This window comes from Pristiophorus japonicus, unplaced genomic scaffold, assembly GCF_044704955.1.
Source record: "Pristiophorus japonicus isolate sPriJap1 unplaced genomic scaffold, sPriJap1.hap1 HAP1_SCAFFOLD_449, whole genome shotgun sequence".
Classification (NCBI taxonomy): Eukaryota; Metazoa; Chordata; class Chondrichthyes; family Pristiophoridae; genus Pristiophorus; species Pristiophorus japonicus.
The window spans coordinates 177,945-196,878 of NW_027254351.1; the positions used below are offsets into that span (position 1 = coordinate 177,945).

An 18,934-nucleotide genomic window follows, 5' to 3' on the forward strand; every position below is an offset into this window, starting at 1 on the left:
CTGGGCGGGGCCACAGTGTCCGCATGTCTGACACGAGACTCCCAAAGCAAGCACTCTACTCGGAACTCCTACTCGGCAAGTGAGCTCCAGGTGGGAAGAGGAAACGTTGCAAGGGACCACCCTCAAAGCCTCCCTGATAAAAATGCAACATCCCCACCGACTCCTGGGAATCCCTGGCCAAAGACCAGTCCGCCCTAAGTGGAGGAGAAGATTCCAGGAAGGCGATGAGCACCTCGCATCTCTTCGTCAGGAGCAAGCGGAAACCAAGCGCAGGCAGCGGAAAGAGCACACGACAAACCCAAGCTTCCCAGCCACCCGTCCCTTCAACCCACGTCTGCCCTTCACCGTGACAGAGACACTGTCGGTCCCGCATTGGTCTCAGTCACCTGAGAACTCATATCAGTGTGGAAGCAAGTCATCCTCGACTCCGAGGGACGGCCTTGGAAGGAAAAAGGTGATGGAGGAGCTGATAGGTGCGTGTGGTCCAACTGCTGATAATTTTGCAAGGGTTTCCAGCAAATACCAACTGCAAAGGAGGCAGGTTCAGCGTTTGAGGCCTACCCAATCAGGCCTCAACTCAGGAGCAACTCACTGGCCTTCAAACGTTGGCTTTTCTCCACACCGAAGAGTAGAGATGTGAGGCCCTCTGGGCAGGCTTTGCCGAGTTACACCTCGAGGCGCATGCGATGTTGTCGCCCCTCCACTTCTGAGTGAAGCAACGTGGCCAGTCGCCAGCACTTGACAGTCACTAACCCGAGTGTCATTCCTGGGCCCTGGTAACCCACCCCACCATTATGCATCAGAATTCCAGCCACTCGAGCCTCACCTTGTGAAGCAGCTCCAGTTCGAGCTGAAGCATGGCCACCTCGATGGTCACAGCGGCCACTTTCCTCCGGTCAGGCTCCGGCACGTCCTCCGGGAAACACATCCCGTCGCTCTGCTCCACGGTATATCCGTACTGCCGCAAGATGTCCCGGCTGCCCTGGAAACCACGCAACGCAGAGGTAAAACCTGGCCGACTTTCTGGGCCTCTCTCCCTCAGGGAGATATCTGTACACTGACTGGTGTCTCTCAGTCCCTCTCCCTCAGGGAGATATCTGTACACTGACTGGTGTCTCTCAGTCCCTCTCCCTCAGGGAGATATCTGTACACTGACTGGTGTCTCTCAGTCCCCTCTCCCTCAGGGAGATATCTGTACACTGACTGGTGTCTCTCAGTCCCACTCCCTCAGGGAGATATCTGTACACTGACTGGTGTCTCTCAGTCCCTCTCCCTCAGGGAGATATCTGTACACTGACTGGTGTCTCTCAGTCCCCTCTCCCTCAGGGAGATATCTGTACACTGACTGGTGTCTCTCAGTCCCCTTTCCCTCAGGGAGATATCTGTACACTGACTGGTGTCTCTCAGTCCCTCTCCCTCAGGGAGATATCTGTACACTGACTGGTGTCTCTCAGTCCCCTCTCCCTCAGGGAGATATCTGTACACTGACTGATGTCTCTCAGTCCCTCTCCCTCAGGGAGATATCTGTACACTGTCTGGTGTCTCTCAGTCCCTCTCCCTCAGGGAGATATCTGTACACTGACTGGTGTCTCTCAGTCCCCTCTCCCTCAGGGAGATATCTGTACACTGACTGGTGTCTCTCAGTCCCTCTCCCTCAGGGAGATATCTGTACACTGACTGGTGTCTCTCAGTCCCTCTCCCTCAGGGAGATATCTGTACACTGACTGGTGTCTCTCAGTCCCCTCTCCCTCAGGGAGATATCTGTACACTGACTGGTGTCTCTCAGTCCCTCTCCCTCAGGGAGATATCTGTACACTGACTGGTGTCTCTCAGTCCCTCTCCCTCAGGGAGATATCTGTACACTGACTGGTGTCTCTCAGTCCCTCTCCCTCAGGGAGATATCTGTACACTGACTGGTGTCTCTCAGTCCCCTCTCCCTCAGGGAGATATCTGTACACTGACTGGTGTCTCTCAGTCCCCTCTCCCTCAGGGAGATATCTGTACACTGACTGGTGTCTCTCAGTCCCCTCTCCCTCAGGGAGATATCTGTACACTGACTGGTGCCTCTCAGTCCCCTCTCCCTCAGGGAGATATCTGTACACTGACTGGTGTCTCTCAGTCCCCTCTCCCTCAGGGAGATATCTGTACACTGACTGGTGCCTCTCAGTCCCCTCTCCCTCAGGGAGATATCTGTACACTGACTGGTGCCTCTCAGTCCCCTCTCCCTCATGGAGATATCTGTACACTGACTGGTGTCTCTCAGTCCCTCTCCCTCAGGGAGATATCTGTACACTGACTGGTATCTCTCAGTCCCTCTCCCTCAGGGAGATATCTGTACACTGACTGGTATCTCTCAGTCCCTCTCCCTCAGGGAGATATCTGTGCACTGACTGGTGTCTCTCAGTCCCTCTCCCTCAGGGTGACATCTGTACACTGACTGGTGTCTCTCAGTCCCTCTGCCTCAGGGAGATATCTGTACACTGACTGGTGTCTCTCAGTTCCTCTCCCTCAGGGTAACATCTGTGCACTGACTGGTGTCTCACAGTCCCCTCTCCCTCAGGGAGATATCTGTACACTGACTGGTGTCTCTCAGTCCCTCTCCCTCAGGGCGATATCTGTACACTGACTGGTGTCTCTCAGTCCCTCTCCCTCAGGGAGCTATCTGTACACTGACTGGTGTCTCTCAGTCCCTCCCCCTCAGGGAGCTATCTGTACACTGACTGGTGTCTCTCAGTCCCTCTCCCTCAGGGCGATATCTGTACACTGACTGGTGTCTCTCAGTCCCTCTCCCTCAGGGAGCTATCTGTACACTGACTGTTGTCTCTCAGTCCCTCCCTCAGGGAGCTATCTGTACACTGACTGGTGTCTCTCAGTCCCTCTCCCTCAGGGAGATATCTGTACATTGATTGGTGTCTCTCAGTCCCTCTCCCTCAGGGAGATATCTGTACACTGACTGGTGTCTCTCAGTCCCTCTCCCTCAGGGAGATATCTGTACACTGACTGGTGTCTCTCAGTCCCTCTCCCTCAGGGAGATATCTGTACACTGACTGGTGTCTCTCAGTCCCCTCTCCCTCAGGGAGATATCTGTACAATGACTGGTGTCTCTCAGTCCCCTCTCCCTCAGGGAGATATCTGTACACTGACTGGTGTGTCTCAGTCCCTCTCCCTCAGGGAGATATCTGTACATTGACTGGTGTCTCTCAGTCCCTCTCCTCAGGGCGATATCTGTACACTGACTGGTATCTCTCAGTCCCTCTCCCTCAGGGAGATATCTGTACACTGACTGGTGTCTCTCAGTCCCTCTCCCTCAGGGAGATATCTGTACACTGACTGGTGTCTCTCAGTCCCTCACCCTCAGGGAGATATCTGTACACTGACTGGTGTCTCTCAGTCCCTCTCCCTCAGGGAGATATCTGTACACTGACTGGTGTCTCTCAGTCCCTCACCCTCAGGGCGATATCTGTACACTGACTGGTGTCTCTCAGTCCCTCTCCCTCAGGGAGATATCTGTACACTGATTGGTGTCTCTCAGTCCCTCTCCCTCAGGGAGATATCTGTACACTGACTGGTGTCTCTCAGTCCCTCTCCCTCAGGGAGATATCTGTACACTGACTGGTGTCTCTCAGTCCCTCTCTCTCAGGGAGCTATCTGTACACTGACTGGTGTCTCTCAGTCCCTCTCCCTCAGGGAGATATCTGTACACTGACTGGTGTCTCTCAGTCCCTCTCCCTCAGGAAGATATCTGTACACTGACTGGTGTCTCTCAGTACTTTACCTGGATTCCATCCACGGTGGTTTTGAAGACAGGGTTGTTAAACTTCACTGCCCTCCAGAACTTGGGCTTTGTTGGTGAGAGTAGGTTCCGCCCGTACTTGTCCAGGATGTTGAAGGCCCTACTGACAGCCTCCAGCCCCTGACTCGGCTGCACTCAGAACAGAAACATAAGAACATAAGAATTAGCAGGAGTAGGCCCTGGTTCTAGACTCCCCAGCCCGGGGGAAACACCCTCCCTGCATCTACCCTGTCAAACCCTGTAAGAATGTTGTATGTTTCAATGAGATCACCTCTCATTCTTCTAAACTCCAGAGAATATCGGCCAAGTCTGCTCAATCTCTCCTCATAGGACAATCCCCCCATCCCAGGAATCAGTCTGGTGAACCTTCGTTGCACTCCCTCTGTGGCAAGTATATCCTTCCTTAGGTAAGGAGACCCAAACTGTACACAATACTCCAGGTGTGGTCTCACCAGGGCCCGATATAATCGCAGTAAGACGTCTTTACTCTTAGACTCAAATCCTCCTGTAATAAAGGCCAACATACCATTTGCTTTCTTAATCACTTGCTGTACCTGCATGTTAACTTTCAGTGATTGGTGTACAAGGACACCCAGGTCCCTCTGAACACCAACATTTCTCAATCTCTCACCATTTAAAAATACTCTGCTTTTCTATTTTAAATACAGAGTAAAGCTCCCTCTGCACTGTCCCATCAAACACTCCCAGGGCAGGTACAGCACGGGGTTAGATACAGAGTAAAATTCCCTCTACACTGTCCCATCAAACACTCCCAGGGCAGGTACAGCACGGGGTTAGATACAGAGTAAAATTCCCTCTACACTGTCCCATCAACTAACAACTTGCATTTAAACAGCATCTTTAATGCAGTAAACACATCCCAAGGAGTTTCAATTGGTCAAAATTTGACACCCGAGTCACATAAGGAGATATTAGCACCGATGACCAAAATCTTGGTCAAAGAAGTCGGTTTTAAGCAGCGTCTTGAAGGAGGAGAGAGAGGTAGAGAGACGGAGAGGTTTAGGGCGGGAGTTCCAGAGCTTGGGGCCCAGGCAACAGAAGGCACGGCCACCGATGGTGGAGCGATTATAATCAGGGATGCTCAGAAGGGCAGAATTAGAGGAGAGCAGACATCTCGGGGGGTTGTGGGGCTGGAGGAGATTACAGAGATAGGGAGGGGGCGAGGGCCATGGAGGGATTTGTAAACAAGGATGAGAATTTTGAAATCGAGGCATTGCTTAACCGGGAGCCAATGTAGGTCAGCGAGCACAGGGGGTGATGGGTGAGCGGGACTGGGTGTGAGTTAGGACACGGAGCAGTGAGCACAGGGGGTGATGGGTGAGCGGGACTTGGTGTGAGTTAGGACACGGAGCAGTGAGCACAGGGGGTGATGGGTGAGCGGGACTGGGTGTGAGTTAGGACACGGAGCAGTGAGCACAGGGGGTGATGGGTGAGCGGGACTCGGTGCGAGTTAGGACATGGAGCAGTGAGCACAGGGGGTGATGGGTGAGCGGGACTTGGTGTGAGTTAGGACACGGAGCAGTGAGCACAGGGGGTGATGGGTGAGCGGGACTTGGTGCGAGTTAGGACACGGGGCAGTGAGCACAGCGGGTGATGGGTGAGTGGGACTGGGTGTGAGTTAGGACACGGGGCAGTGAGCACAGGGGGTGATGGGTGAGCGGGACTGGGTGTGAGTTAGGACACGAGGCAGCGAGCACAGGGAGTGATGGGTGAGCGGGACTTGGTGCGAGTTAGGACACGGGGCAGCGAGCACAGGGGGTGATGGGTGAGTGGGACTTGGTGTGAGTTAGGACACGGGGCAGCGAGCACAGGGGGTGATGGGTGAGTGGGACTCGGTGCAAGTTAGGACACGGGGGCAGTGAGCACAGGGGGTGATGGGTAAGCGGGACTTGGTGCGAGTTAGGACACGGGGCAGCCGAGTTTTGGATCACCTCGAGTTTACGTGGGGTACAATGTGGGAGGCCAGCCAGGAGTGCGTTGGGATAGTCAAGTCTAGCGGTAACAAAGGCACGGATGAGGGTTTCAGCAGCGGATGAGCTGAGGCAGGAGGCGGAGACGGGCGGTGTTACGGAGGTGGAAATAGGCGGTCTTAGTTATGCTGCGGATTATGTGGTCCGAAGCTCATTTCAGGGTCAAATATGATGCCAAGGTTGCGAACAGTCTGGTTCAGCCTCAGACGGGAGTTGGGGAGAGGGATGGAGTCGGAGGCTGGGGAACGGAGTTTGTGGCGGGGACTGAAAACAATGGCTTCGGTCTTCCCAATATTGAATTGGAAGAAATTTCTGCTCGCCCAGAACTGGATGTGGGACAGGCAGCCTGACAATTGAGAGACCGAGGAGGGGTGGAGAGAAGGGAGGGTGAGGTAGCGCTGGGTGTCTCAGCGTACATGTGGAAACTGAGGCTGTGTTTTCGGATAATGTCACCAAGGGCCAACATGTAGATGGGAGATAGGAGGGACGGAACCAGGTGAGTGCAGTTCCACTGAGAGCATAGAATCACAGAAATTTACCATACGGAGGGAGGCCATTCGGCCCATCGTGTCCACACTGGCCGACCAAGAGCTATCCGGCCTAATCCCACTTTCCCGCTCTGGGTCCGTAGCCCTGTGGGTTACGGCACTTCAGGGGCACATCCAGGTACTTTTTAAATGTGGTGAGGGTTTCTGCCTCTACCCCCCTTTCAGGCCGTGAGTTCCGCCCCAGACCCCCACCGCCCTCTGGGTGAAGACATTTCCCCTCAAATCCCCTCTAAACCTCCCCCAAATTACTTTCAATCTATGCCCCCTGGTTGTTGACCCCCCTGCTAAGGGAAACAGGTCCGTCCTATCCACTCTATCCAGGCCCCTCATCATTTTATACACCTCAATCAGGTCTCCCCTCAGCCTCCTCTGTTCCAAAGAAAACAACCCTAGCCTATCCAATCTTTCCCCATCGCTAAAATTCTCCAGTCCAGGTAACATCCTGGTAAATCTCCTCTGTACCCTCTCCAGAGCGATCACATCCTTCCTGTAATGTGGTGACCAGAACTGTGCACGCAGTACTCCAGCTGTGGCCTAACCAGTGTTTTATACAGTTCAAGCATAACCTCCCTGCTCTTGTATTCTGTGCCTCAGCTAATAAAGGCAAGTATTCCGTCTGCCTTCGTAACCACCTTATCCACCTGGCCTGCTACCTTCAGGGGTCTGTGGATTTCCGCTGATCAGGCAGCATCTGTGGAGGGGAAGCAGCGTTAACGTTCTGGGTCAGCGGCCCTCCGTTGGGAAAAGAACAGATCCTGAGGGAGCACTGAAAGGGGGAGGGGAGGGCAGGACAACAGGGAAGGTCTGTGATAGGGGGGGGGGGGGGGGAAAGACAGGAGAGATTAGAGAGACAATATAGGTCCAAGTCAGCATGGATTTGTGAAAGGGAAAGGGAAATCATGCTTGACAAATCTTCTGGAATTTTTTGAGGATGTTTCCAGTAGAGTGGACAAGGGAGAACCAGTTGATGTGGTATATTTGGACTTTCAGAAGGCTTTCGACAAGGTCCCACACAAGAGATTAATGTGCAAAGTTAAAGCACATGGGATTGGGGGTAGTGTGCTGACATGGATTGAGAACTGGTTGTCAGACAGGAAGCAAAGAGTAGGAGTAAATGGGGACTTTTCAGAATGGCAGGCAGTGACTAGTGGGGTACCACAAGGTTCTGTGCTGGGGCCTCAGCTGTTTACACTGTACATTAATGATTTAGATGAGGGGATTAAATGTAGTATCTCCAAATTTGCGGATGACACTAAGTTGGGTGGCAGTGTGAGCTGCGAGGAGGATGCTATGAGGCTGCAGAGCGACTTGGATAGGTTAGGTGAGTGGGCAAATGCATGGCAGATGAAGTATAATGTGGATAGATGTGAGGTTATCCACTTTGGTGGTAAAAACAGAGAGACAGACTATTATCTGAATGGTGACATTCGGAAAAGGGGAGGTGCAAAGAGACCTGAGTGTCATGGTACATCAGTCATTGAAGGTTGGCATGCAGGTACAGCAGGCGGTTAAGAAAGCAAATGGCATGTTGGCCTTCATAGCGAGGGGATTTGAGTACAGGGGCAGGGATGTGTTGCTACAGTTGTACAGGGCATTGGTGAGGCCACACCTGGAGTATTGTGTACAGTTTTGGTCTCCTAACTTGAGGAAGGACATTCTTGCTATTAAGGGAGTGCAGCGAAGGTTCACCAGACAGATTCCTGGGATGGCGGGACTGACCTATCACTAAAGACTGGATCAACTGGGCCTGTATTCACTGGAGTTCAGAAGAATGAGAGGGGACCTCATAGAAACGTTTAAAATTCTGACGGGTTTAGACAGGTTAGATGCTGGAAGAATGTTCCCAATGTTGGGGAAGTCCAGAACCAGAGGTCACAGTCTGAGGATAAGGGGCAAGCCATTTAGGACCGAGATGAGGAGAAACTTCTTCACCCAGAGAGTGGTGAACCTGTGGAATTCTCTACCACAGAAAGTAGTTGAGGCCAATTCACTAAATATATTCAAAAGGGAGTTAGATGTAGTCCTTACTACTAGGGGGATCAAGGGGTATGGCGAGAAAGCAGGAATGGGGTACTGAAGTTGCATGTTCAGCCATGAACTCATTGAATGGCGGTGCAGGCTAGAAGGGCCGAATGGCCTACTCCTGCACCTATTTTCGATGTTTCGAACAGGGAGAATGGGCCAAATTCAAATGGTAATGGCGGGAGTTAGTCACTTTAATTCCTCACTCCACTCCCTCTCGGTCTCCGACACTGTTCCAACGTAGCTCAACGCAACAGCACCTCATCTTTCGATTAGACACTCGACAGCCTCCGGCACTCAACATCGAGTTCAACAATTCGGAGCCCACCATTAGCTCCCTTCTCGCCCCCCCCTCAGAGCCTGTTTGTTTTTTTCTCTCCTTGTCTGTCATGGCCGCCGGGCATGATCCCACCATTCACAGCCTATCCCGACCACTGTCTTTCCAACCTCGGTCACGACCGTTTGAATTCAGCCCCTTCTCCCGGTCAGTGCCCCTCCTTCAGGGTCTGTGCTTTCCCCAACACGCTCCTGTTCCGACCGAGGGCTGCTGACCCCAAAGGTTAACGCTGATCCCTCGCCACAGGGGCGCTGCCTGGCCCGCTGAGATTTGGGGTTTTTTTTATATTCCCGGTTCCAGCGTCCGCGGTATTCTGCGTCTGTCTGCCCCCCCCCGCCCCCGATTAATCCAAAATGAAGATTTATCCCGTCCGGCAGAAGGTTTTCCCAGTAATTTTCCCAGCAGCGAGGTTCGGCCCGACGGGCCTGCCATCGCTCGATCGATCCCTTTCTCCCTCGCTCAGCAACGGAACACCGCTAGCCGTCGTCGGGCACCATGGCGGGACGGGGGCGGGGCGGGGCGGCGCGCGTTGGCGGTGAAAGCGCGACTCCGGAACGTTCCGCGCCCAGAGCGCGCGACTCCAGAACGTTCCGCCGTGTTTCCCCCGCCCCCCCGCCCGCCCCTCACCTTGACTGTCACGTTCTCCCGCAGGACGCGGGTCACATCCACCTGGTGGTACTTGTCCTCCAGCGGTTGAGCCATGGCGATGATGTCCTGCAGCAGGCCGGTCGGGGGCTGGGCCGAGGCGGCAGTCAGGGCCTGGATCGCCCGCTCCCGCAGGTCAAGCACACGGTGGCCCTCGTCCTCGCTCATGGTCCCGGGGAGGGCAGCCCCCCCCCCTTCCGCCCTCTCTCCTGGTATCCTCGGGTCCGGGGGGGCAAGCAAGTCCCGCAGGCCCACACACACACACGGGTGCAGTCGCCCCCTGATCCACGGACCGGGCCCTCAATTAATCGCACACCACCCCCCCCCGCCCCCGCCGAGCCAGGCCTCGGCTAACGTCCGACCCGAGTCCCCAACAGGAGCCTCCCTGCAAAGGAAAAAAAACAGAGCGAATTAGACAGGGGGCCACCATTAAAGGTTCATGGGCCGATCCCATTCTCACCCGACCCCTGACATACAGACACAGCACGGACTCAGAACATCAGAAACAGGAGCAGGAGTCGGCCATTCGGCCCCTCGAGTCTGCTCCACCATTCAATACGATCAGGGCTGATCTGATCATGGACTCAGCTCCACTTCCCCGCCCGCTCCCCATAACCCTTCACTCCCTTATCGCTCAAAAATCTGTCTATCTCCACCTTAAATATATTCAATGACCCAGCCTCCACAGCTCTCTGGGGCAGAGAATTCCACAGATTTACAACCCTCTGAGAGAAGAAATTCCTCCTCATCTCAGTTTTAAATGGGCCCCTTATTCTGAGACTATGCCCCCTAGTTCTAGATTCCCCCACGAGGGGAAACATTCTCTCTGCATCCACCCTGTCCAGCCCCCTCACAATCTTACACGTTTCAATAAGATCACCTCTCATTCTTCTGAACTCCAATGAGTACAGGCCCAACCTGCTCAACCGTTCCTCACAAGACAACCCCCTCATTTTATATCGCACCTTCATCGGCTGTAAAGCGCTTTGAGACGTTCGGAGGTGGTGAAAGGTGCTATATAAATCCAAATCTTTCTTTATGAGCTGCGTTGGAGACTTTTCACTCGGGCTGATAGTTCCCGCTCGTTTTGTTTGGGTTAAGGCGGTTGAGAAAGCGTATGGGATTCTTTGCTTTATAAATAAGGGCTCTGAGCACAAAAACAAGGAAGTCATGCTAAACCCATACTGGTCGGGCATCAGCTGGAATACTGCGGGCAACTCTGGGCACCGCACTTTAGCAAGGCTGTCGAGGCCTGGGACAGGGTAGAGAGGAGGGAGCAAGGACTTCGGTTATGTGCAGAGAAAGAAAGACTTGCATTTATATAGCGACTTTCACGACCACCGGACGTCACAAAGCGCTTTACAGCCAATGAAGTACTTTTGGATATGCGGTCACTGTTGTAATGTGGGGAAACGCCAATGTGCGCACAGCAAGCTCCCACACACAGCGATGTGATAATGACCCAGATAATCTGTTTTTTTGTTATGTTGATTGAGGGATAAATATTGGCCCCAGGACCCCGGGGATAACTCCCCCTGCTCTTCTTCCAAATAGTGGCCGTGGGATCTTTTACATCCACCTGAGAGAGCAGACGGGGCCTCGGTCTGAAGGATTGAAGGATATCCTTATTAGTCGGGAAATTGTGTTAGGGAAATTGATGGGGTTGAAGGCCGATAAATCCCCATGGCCTGATAGTCTGCATCCCAGAGTACTTAAGGAAGTAGCTTTGGAAATAGTGGATGCATTGGTGATCATTTTCCAACAGTCTATCGACTCTGGATCAGTTCCTATGGACTGGAGGGTAGCTAATGTAACACCACTTTTTAAAAAAGGAAGGAGAGAAAGCGGGTAATTATAGACCGGTTAGCCTGACATCAGTAGTGGGGAAAATGTTGGAATCAATTATTAAAGATGAAATTGCAGCACATTTGGAAAGCAGTGACAGGATCAGTCCAAGTCAGCATGGATTTATGAAAGGGAAATCATGCTTGACAAATCTTCTGGAATTTTTTGAGGATGTAACTAGCAGAGTGGACAAGGGAGAACCAGTGGATGTGGTGTATTTGTACTTTCAAAAGGCTTTTGACAAGGTCCCACACAAGAGATTGGTGTGCAAAATTAAAGCACATTGTATTGGGGGTAATGTACTGACGTGGATAGAGAACTGGTTGGCAGACAGGAAGCAGAGAGTCGGGTTAAACGGGTCCTTTTCAGAATGACAGGCAGTGACTAGTGGGGTGCCGCAGGGTTCAGTGCTGGGACCCCAGCTATTTACAATGTACATCAATGATTTAGATGAAGGAATTGAGTGTAATATCTCCAAGTTTGCAGATGACACTAAGCTGGGTGGCGGTGTGAGCTGTGAGGAGGATGCTATGAGGCTGCAGGGTGACTTGGACAGGTTAGGCGATAGGGCAAATGCATGGCAGATGCAGTATAATGTGGATAAATGTGAGGTTATCCACTTTGGTGGCAAAAACAGGAAGACAGAATATTATCTGAATGGTGAAAGATTAGGAAAAGGGGAGGTGCAATGAGACCTGGGTGTCATGGTACATCAGTCATTGAAGGTTGGCATACAGGTACAGCAGGCGGTGAAGGCAAATGGTATGTTGGCCTTCATAGCTAGGGGATTTGAGTATAGGAGCAGGGAGGTCTTACTGCAGTTGTACAGGGTCTGGGTGAGGCCTCACCTGGAATATTGTGTTCAGTTTTAGAAACATAGAATATAGGTGCAGGAGCAGGCCATTCAGCCCTTCTAGCCTGCAACGCCATTCAATGAGTTCATGGCTGAACATGCAACTTCAGTACCTCATTCCTGCTTTCTCGCCATACCCCTTGATCCCCCGAGTAGTAAGGACTACATCTAACTCCTTTTTGAATATATTTAGTGAATTGGCCTCAACAACTTTCTGTGGTAGAGAATTCCACAGGTTCACCACTCTCTGGGTGAAGAAGTTTCTCCTCATCTCGGTCCTAAATGGCTTACCCCTTATCCTCAGACTGTGACCCCTGGTTCTGGACTTCCCCAACATTGGGAACATTCTTCCTGCATCTAATCTGTCTAACCCCGTCAGAATTTTAAACGTTTCTATAAGATCCCCTCTCATTCTTCTGAACTCCAGTGAATACAAGCCCAGTTGATCCAGTCTTTCTTGATCGGTCAGTCCTGCCATCCCGGAAATAAGTCTGGTGAACCTTCGCTGCACTCCCTCAATAGCAAGAATGTCCTTCCTCAAGTTAGGAGACCAAAACTGTACACAATACTCCAGGTGTGGCCTCACCAAGGCCCTGTACAACTGTAGTAACACCTCCCTGCCCCTGTACTCAAATCCCCTCGCAATGAAGGCCAACATGCCATTTGCTTTCTTAACCGCCTGCTGTACCTGCATGCCAACCTTCAATGACTGATGTACCATGACACCCAGGTCTCGTTGCACCTCCCCTTTTCCGAATCTGTCACCATTCAGATAATAGTCTGTCTCTCTGTTTTTACCACCAAAGTGGATAACCTCAGATTTATCCACATTATACTGCATCTGCCATGCATTTGCCCACTCACCTAACCTAACCAAGTCACTCTGATGCCTCATAGCATCCTCCTCGCAGCTCACACTGCCACCCAACTTAGTGTCATCTGCAAATTTGGAGATACTACATTTAATCCCCTCGTCTAAATCATTAATGTACAGTGTAAACAGCTGGGGCCCCAGCACAGAACCTTGCAGTACCCCACTAGTCACTGCCTGCCATTCTGAAAAGTACCCATTTACTCCTACTCTTTGCTTCCTGTCTGACAACCAGTTCTCAATCCACGTCAGCACACTACCCCCAATCCCATGTGCTTTAACTTTGCACATTAATCTCGTGTGGGACCTTGTCGAAAGCCTTCTGAAAGTCCAAATATACCACATCAACTGGTTCTCCCTTGTCCACTTTACTGGAAACATCCTCAATAAATTCCAGAAGATTTGTCAAGCATGATTTCCCTTTCACAAATCCATGCTGACTTGGACCTATCATATCACCTCTTTCCAAATGCGCTGCTATGACATCCTTAATAATTGATTCCATCATTTTACCCACTACTGAGGTCAGGCTGACCGGTCTATAATTCCCTGTTTTCTCTCTCCCTCCTTTTTTAAAAAGTGGGGTTACATTGGCTACCCTCCACTCCATAGGAACTGATCCAGAGTCAATGGAATGTTGGAAAATGACTGTCAACGCATCCGCTATTTCCAAGGCCACCTCCTTAAGTACTCTGGGATGCAGTCCATCAGGCCCTGGGGATTTATCGGCCTTCAATCCCATCAATTTCCCCAACACAATTTCCCGACTAATAAGGATTTCCCTCAGTTCCTCCTTCTTACTAGACCCTCTGACCCCTTTTATATCCGGAAGGTTGTTTGTGTCCTCCTTAATGAATACCGAACCAAAGTACTTGTTCAATTGGTCTGCCATTTCTTTGTTCCCAGTTATGACTTCCCCTGATTCTGACTGCAGGGGACCTACGTTTGTCTTTACTAACCTTTTTCTCTTTACATATCTATAGAAGCTTTTGCAGTCCGCCTTAATGTTCCCTGCAAGCTTCTTCTCGTACTCCATTTTCCCTGCCCTAATCAAACCCTTTGTCCTCCTCTGCTGAGTTCTAAATTTCTCCCAGTCCCCAGGTTCGCTGCTATTTCTGGTCTCCTAAGCTGAGGAAGGACGTGCTTGCTACTGAGGGAGTGCAGCGAAGGTTCACCCGACTGATTCCCGGGATGGCAGGACTGACATATGAGGAGAGACTGGATCGACTGGGCTTATATTCACTGGAATTTAGAAGGATGAGAGGGGACCTCATAGAAACATATAAAATTCTGACGGGATTGGACAGGTTAGATGCAGGAAGAATGTTCCCGATGTTGGGGAAGTCCCAGAACCAGGGGACACAGTCTAAGGATAAGGGGTAAGCCATTTAGGACCGAGATGAGGAGAAACGTCTTCACTCAGAGAGTTGTGAACCTGTAGAATTCCCTGCCGCAGAGAGTTGTTGAGGCCAGTTCACTGGATATATTCAAGAGGGAATTAGATGAGGCCCTTACGGCTAAAGGGATCAAGGGGTATGGAGAGAAAGCAGGAAAGGGGTACTGAGGGAATGATCAGCCATGATCTTATTGAATGGCGGTGCAGGCTCGAAGGGCCGAATGGCCTGCTCCGGCACCTATTTTCTATGTTTCCATGTTAACGCCTCATCGGAAAGACGGCGCTCCCTCAGCACTGCACTGGAATGTCAGCCTAGAAACTTATGTGCTCAAGTTCCCGGGGGGGGGGGTGGGACTTGAACCCTCAACCTTCTGACAGAGGCGAGAGTGCTGCTTACTGAGCCGCGGCTGGCCCTGAATGGGGAAGAGCTGGGGTGGGCAGAGTCTACGATCAGTCACGAGACCCCCATGGAGCCGGAAAACTCCGACAGGCTCACCTCGGAGCCGGCCTCTGGTCAAAATCGGCAGCCCCTGCGCACCCCACACACCCCACCCCCCCCCCCCCATCCTGGCAGGGATCTATAATTGTCCCACTCCCCAGTCTGAGCCCGGACCGACAACACTCTCTGTCCCTCCCCGACCCATAGCCAGCACAGTGACTCCTCCCCACCCCCCACTTGCCTTTCACTACCACACAAACCCTCCGCCTCCGAAGTGTATCGCCATAGCAACAACCTCACAGCTTCACAGAACCGGGGGGGGGGGGGGGGAGGTGGAGGAAAAAGTGTGGCCGGGCATTTTTACCAGGGGGACGCTGCCCCTTTAAGAGCCTGCCCCTTTAAGACTCTGCGACCGGCAGCTTTCAGTTTCCATTTCCAAAGTGATTTGTATTTCTCTCCCAAAAGCACTTTTCCTCTTCAGCTTAAACAGCTCCTTGTGGCTCACAGGAGGAGAGGGAGTGGGGCGAAAGTCTGAACTTGGCAAACTGAGAGCAGCTCCCTCAACATTGGAGTCGAGGGGACAGAGCGCGTATCCCCTGTACCCCGTATACCGCACATATACCCCTGTTACCCCGTATACCGCACGTATACCCCCGGTACCCCGTATACCGCACGTATACCCCCGGTACCCCGTATACCGCACGTATACCCCCGGTACCCCGTATACCGCCCGTATACCCCTGGTACCCCATATACCCCTGGTACTCCGTATACCGTCTGTATACCCCTGGTACTCCGTATACCCCCGGTACCCCGTATACCACCCGTATACCGCACGTATACCCCCGGTACTCCGTATACCTCTGGTACCCTGTATACTGCCCGTATACCCCTGGTACCCCGTATACCACCCGTATACCCCTGGTACTCCGTATACCGCACGTATACCCCCGGTACACCGTATACCGCACATATACCCCCGGTACCCCGTATACCGCACGTATACCCCCGGTACCCAGTATACTGCACGTATACCCCCGGTACCCCGTATACCGCACGTATATCCCTGGTACCCCGTATACCACTCGTATACCCCTGGTACCCCGTTTCCCGCACGTATACCCCGGTACCCCGTATACCGCACATATACCCCGGTACCCCGTATACCGCACGTATACCCCCGGTACCCCGTATACCGCACATATACCCCCGGTACCCCGTATACCGCACGTATACCCCCGGTACCCAGTATACTGCACGTATACCCCCGGTACCCCGTATACCGCACGTATATCCCTGGTACCCCGTATACCACTCGTATACCCCTGGTACCCCGTATACCGCACGTATACCCCTGGTACCCTGTATACCGCACGTATAGCCCTGGTACCCCGTTTCCCGCACGTATACCCCGGTACCCCGTATACCGCACATATACCCCGGTACCCCGTATACCGCACATATACCCCCGGTACCCCGTATACCGCCCGTATACCCCTGGTACCCCATATACTTCTGGTACTCCGTATACCGCCTGTATACCCCTGGTACTCCGTATGCCCCCGGTACCCCGTATACCACCCGTATACCCCTGGTACTCCGTATACCGCACGTATACCCCCGGTACTCTGTATACCCCTGGTACCCTGTATACTGCCCGTATACCCCTGGTACCCCGTATATCACCCGTATACCCCTGGTACTCCGTATACCGCACGTATACCCCCGGTACCCCGTATACCGCACATATACCCCCGGTACCCCGTATACCGCACATATACCCCCGGTACCCCGTATACCGCACGTATACCCCCGGTACCCCGTATACCGCACGTATACCCCGGTACCCCGTATACCGCACGTATACCCCTGGTACCCTGTATACCACCCGTATACCCCTGGTACCCCGTATACCACCCGTATACCCCTGGTATCCCGTATATCGCACGTATACCCCTGGTACCCTGTATACCGCACGTATACCCCCGGTATCCTGTAAACCCCTGGTACTCTGTATACCGCCCGTATACCCCTGGTACTCCGTATACCGCCCGTATACCGCTGGTACCCCATATACCGCCCGTATACCGCTGGTACCCCGTATACAGCCGGTACCCCGTATACCGCACGTATACCCCCGGTACCCTGTATACCGCACGTATAGCCCTGGTACCCCGTATACCACTCGTATACCCCTGGTACCCCGTATACCGCACGTATACCCCTGGTACCCTGTATACCGCACGTATAGCCCTGGTACCCCGTTTCCCGCACGTATACCCCGGTACCCCGTATACCGCACATATACCCCGGTACCCCGTATACCGCACGTATACCCCGGTACCCCGTATACCGCACGTATACCCCTGGTACCCTGTATACCACCCGTATACCCCTGGTACTCCGTATACCGCCCGTATACCGCTGGTACCCCATATACCGCCCGTATACCGCTGGTACCCCGTATACAGCCGGTACCCCGTATACCGCACGTATACCCCCGGTACCCTGTTTACCGCACGTATACCCCCGGTACCCCGTATACCGCACGTATACCCCCGGTACCCCGTATACCGCACGTATACCCCCGGTACACCGTATACTGCACGTATACCCCCGGTACCCCGTATACCGCACGTATACCCCCGGTACCCCATATATCGCACGTGTACCCCATATATCGCACGTATACCCCCGGTATCCTGTAAACCCCTGGTACTCTGTATACCGCCCGTATACCCCTGGTACTCCGTATACCGCCCGTATACCCCTGGTACTCCGTATACCGCCCGTATACCGCTGGTACCCCATATACCGCCCGTATACCGCTGGTACCCCGTATACAGCCGGTACCCCGTATACCGCACGTATACCCCCGGTACCCTGTTTACCGCACGTATACCCCCGGTACCCCGTATACCGCACGTATACCCCCGGTACCCCGTATACCGCACGTATACCCCCGGTACCCCGTATACCGCACGTATACCCCCGGTACCCCGTATACCGCACGTATACCCCCGGTACCCCGTATACCGCACGTATACCCCCGGTACCCCGTATACCGCACGTATACCCCCGGTACCCCGTATACCGCACGTATACCCCCGGTACCCCGTATACCGCACGTATACCCCTGGTACCCAGTTCCTTGTATGCCCCTCCCCCCATGTACCCCTTCCCCCTGCATCACCCTTCCCCCCCTCTCCCTCTCCCTCTCCCTCTCCCTCTCCCTCTGATATTGACGTCACTTACCAGTCTGTCTTTCACTTTGTGCCCGGCTCTGGGTCTGTCTCTCTCTGTGTGTCCGCTCACCTCCCTCTCAGTGTTACACACTCACTCACTCTCTCTCTCTCTCTCTCTCCCTCTCCATCTCTCTCTCTCTCTCTCTCACTACTCCCGGAAGTGTGTCACCAAACCCAACACTGCTCCTTCCGGCAGCGCCACCCAGAGGCTGGGAGGTCACTCAGTTCCAGTGACAGCGCCACCCAGAGGCTGGAGGTCACTCAGGCCCAGTGACAGCGCACCCAGAGGCTGGGAGGTCACAAAGACCCAGTGACAGCGCCCCCAGAGGCTGGGAGGTCACTCAGACCCAGTGACAGCGCCCCCAGAGGCTGGGAGGTCACTCAGACCCAGTGACAGCGCCACCCAGAGGCTGGGAGGTCACTCAGACCCAGTGACAGCGCCACCCAGAGGCTGGGAGGTCACTCAGACCCAGTGACAGCGCCACCCAGAGGCTGGAGGTCACTCAGTTCCAGTGACAGCGCCCCCAGAGGCTGGGAGGTCACTCAGGCCCAGTGACAGCGCCCCCAGAGGCTGGGAGGTCACAAAGACCCAGTGACAGCGCCCCCAGAGGCTGGGAGGTCACTCAGACCCAGTGACAGCGCCCCCAGAGGCTGGGAGGTCACTCAGACCCAGTGACAGCGCCCCCAGAGGCTGGGAGGTCACTCAGACCCAGTGACAGCGCCCCCAGAGGCTGGGAGGTCACTCAGACCCAGTGACAGCGCCCCCAGAGGCTGGAGGTCACTCAGACCCAGTGACAGCGCCCCCAGAGGCTGGAGGTCACTCAGTTCCAGTGACAGCGCCCCCAGAGGCTGGAGGTCACTCAGTTCCAGTGACAGCGCCCCCAGAGGCTGGGAGGTCACTCAGACCCAGTGACAGCGCCCCCAGAGGCTGGGAGGTCACTCAGTTCCA

General features: G+C 53.5%; 1 protein-coding gene across 1 annotated transcript in view; it reads right to left on the reverse strand.

Annotated features, from left to right (window-relative positions):
- Positions 1-18,144, reverse strand: part of LOC139251822 (E3 ubiquitin-protein ligase RNF31-like) — a gene marked incomplete at its 3' end in the record, with an annotated part of 193,743 nt that extends 175,599 nt beyond the window's left edge. The window contains exons 1-4 of the mRNA XM_070873311.1: positions 17,996-18,144; positions 9,319-9,721; positions 3,776-3,922; positions 827-982 (exon numbers count right to left, since the gene is read on the reverse strand). Of these exons, the coding sequence (XP_070729412.1) occupies positions 827-982; positions 3,776-3,922; positions 9,319-9,504 (489 nt within the window). The remainder of the gene's footprint in view (positions 1-826; positions 983-3,775; positions 3,923-9,318; positions 9,722-17,995) is intronic.
- Positions 18,145-18,934: the final 790 nt, after the last annotated feature.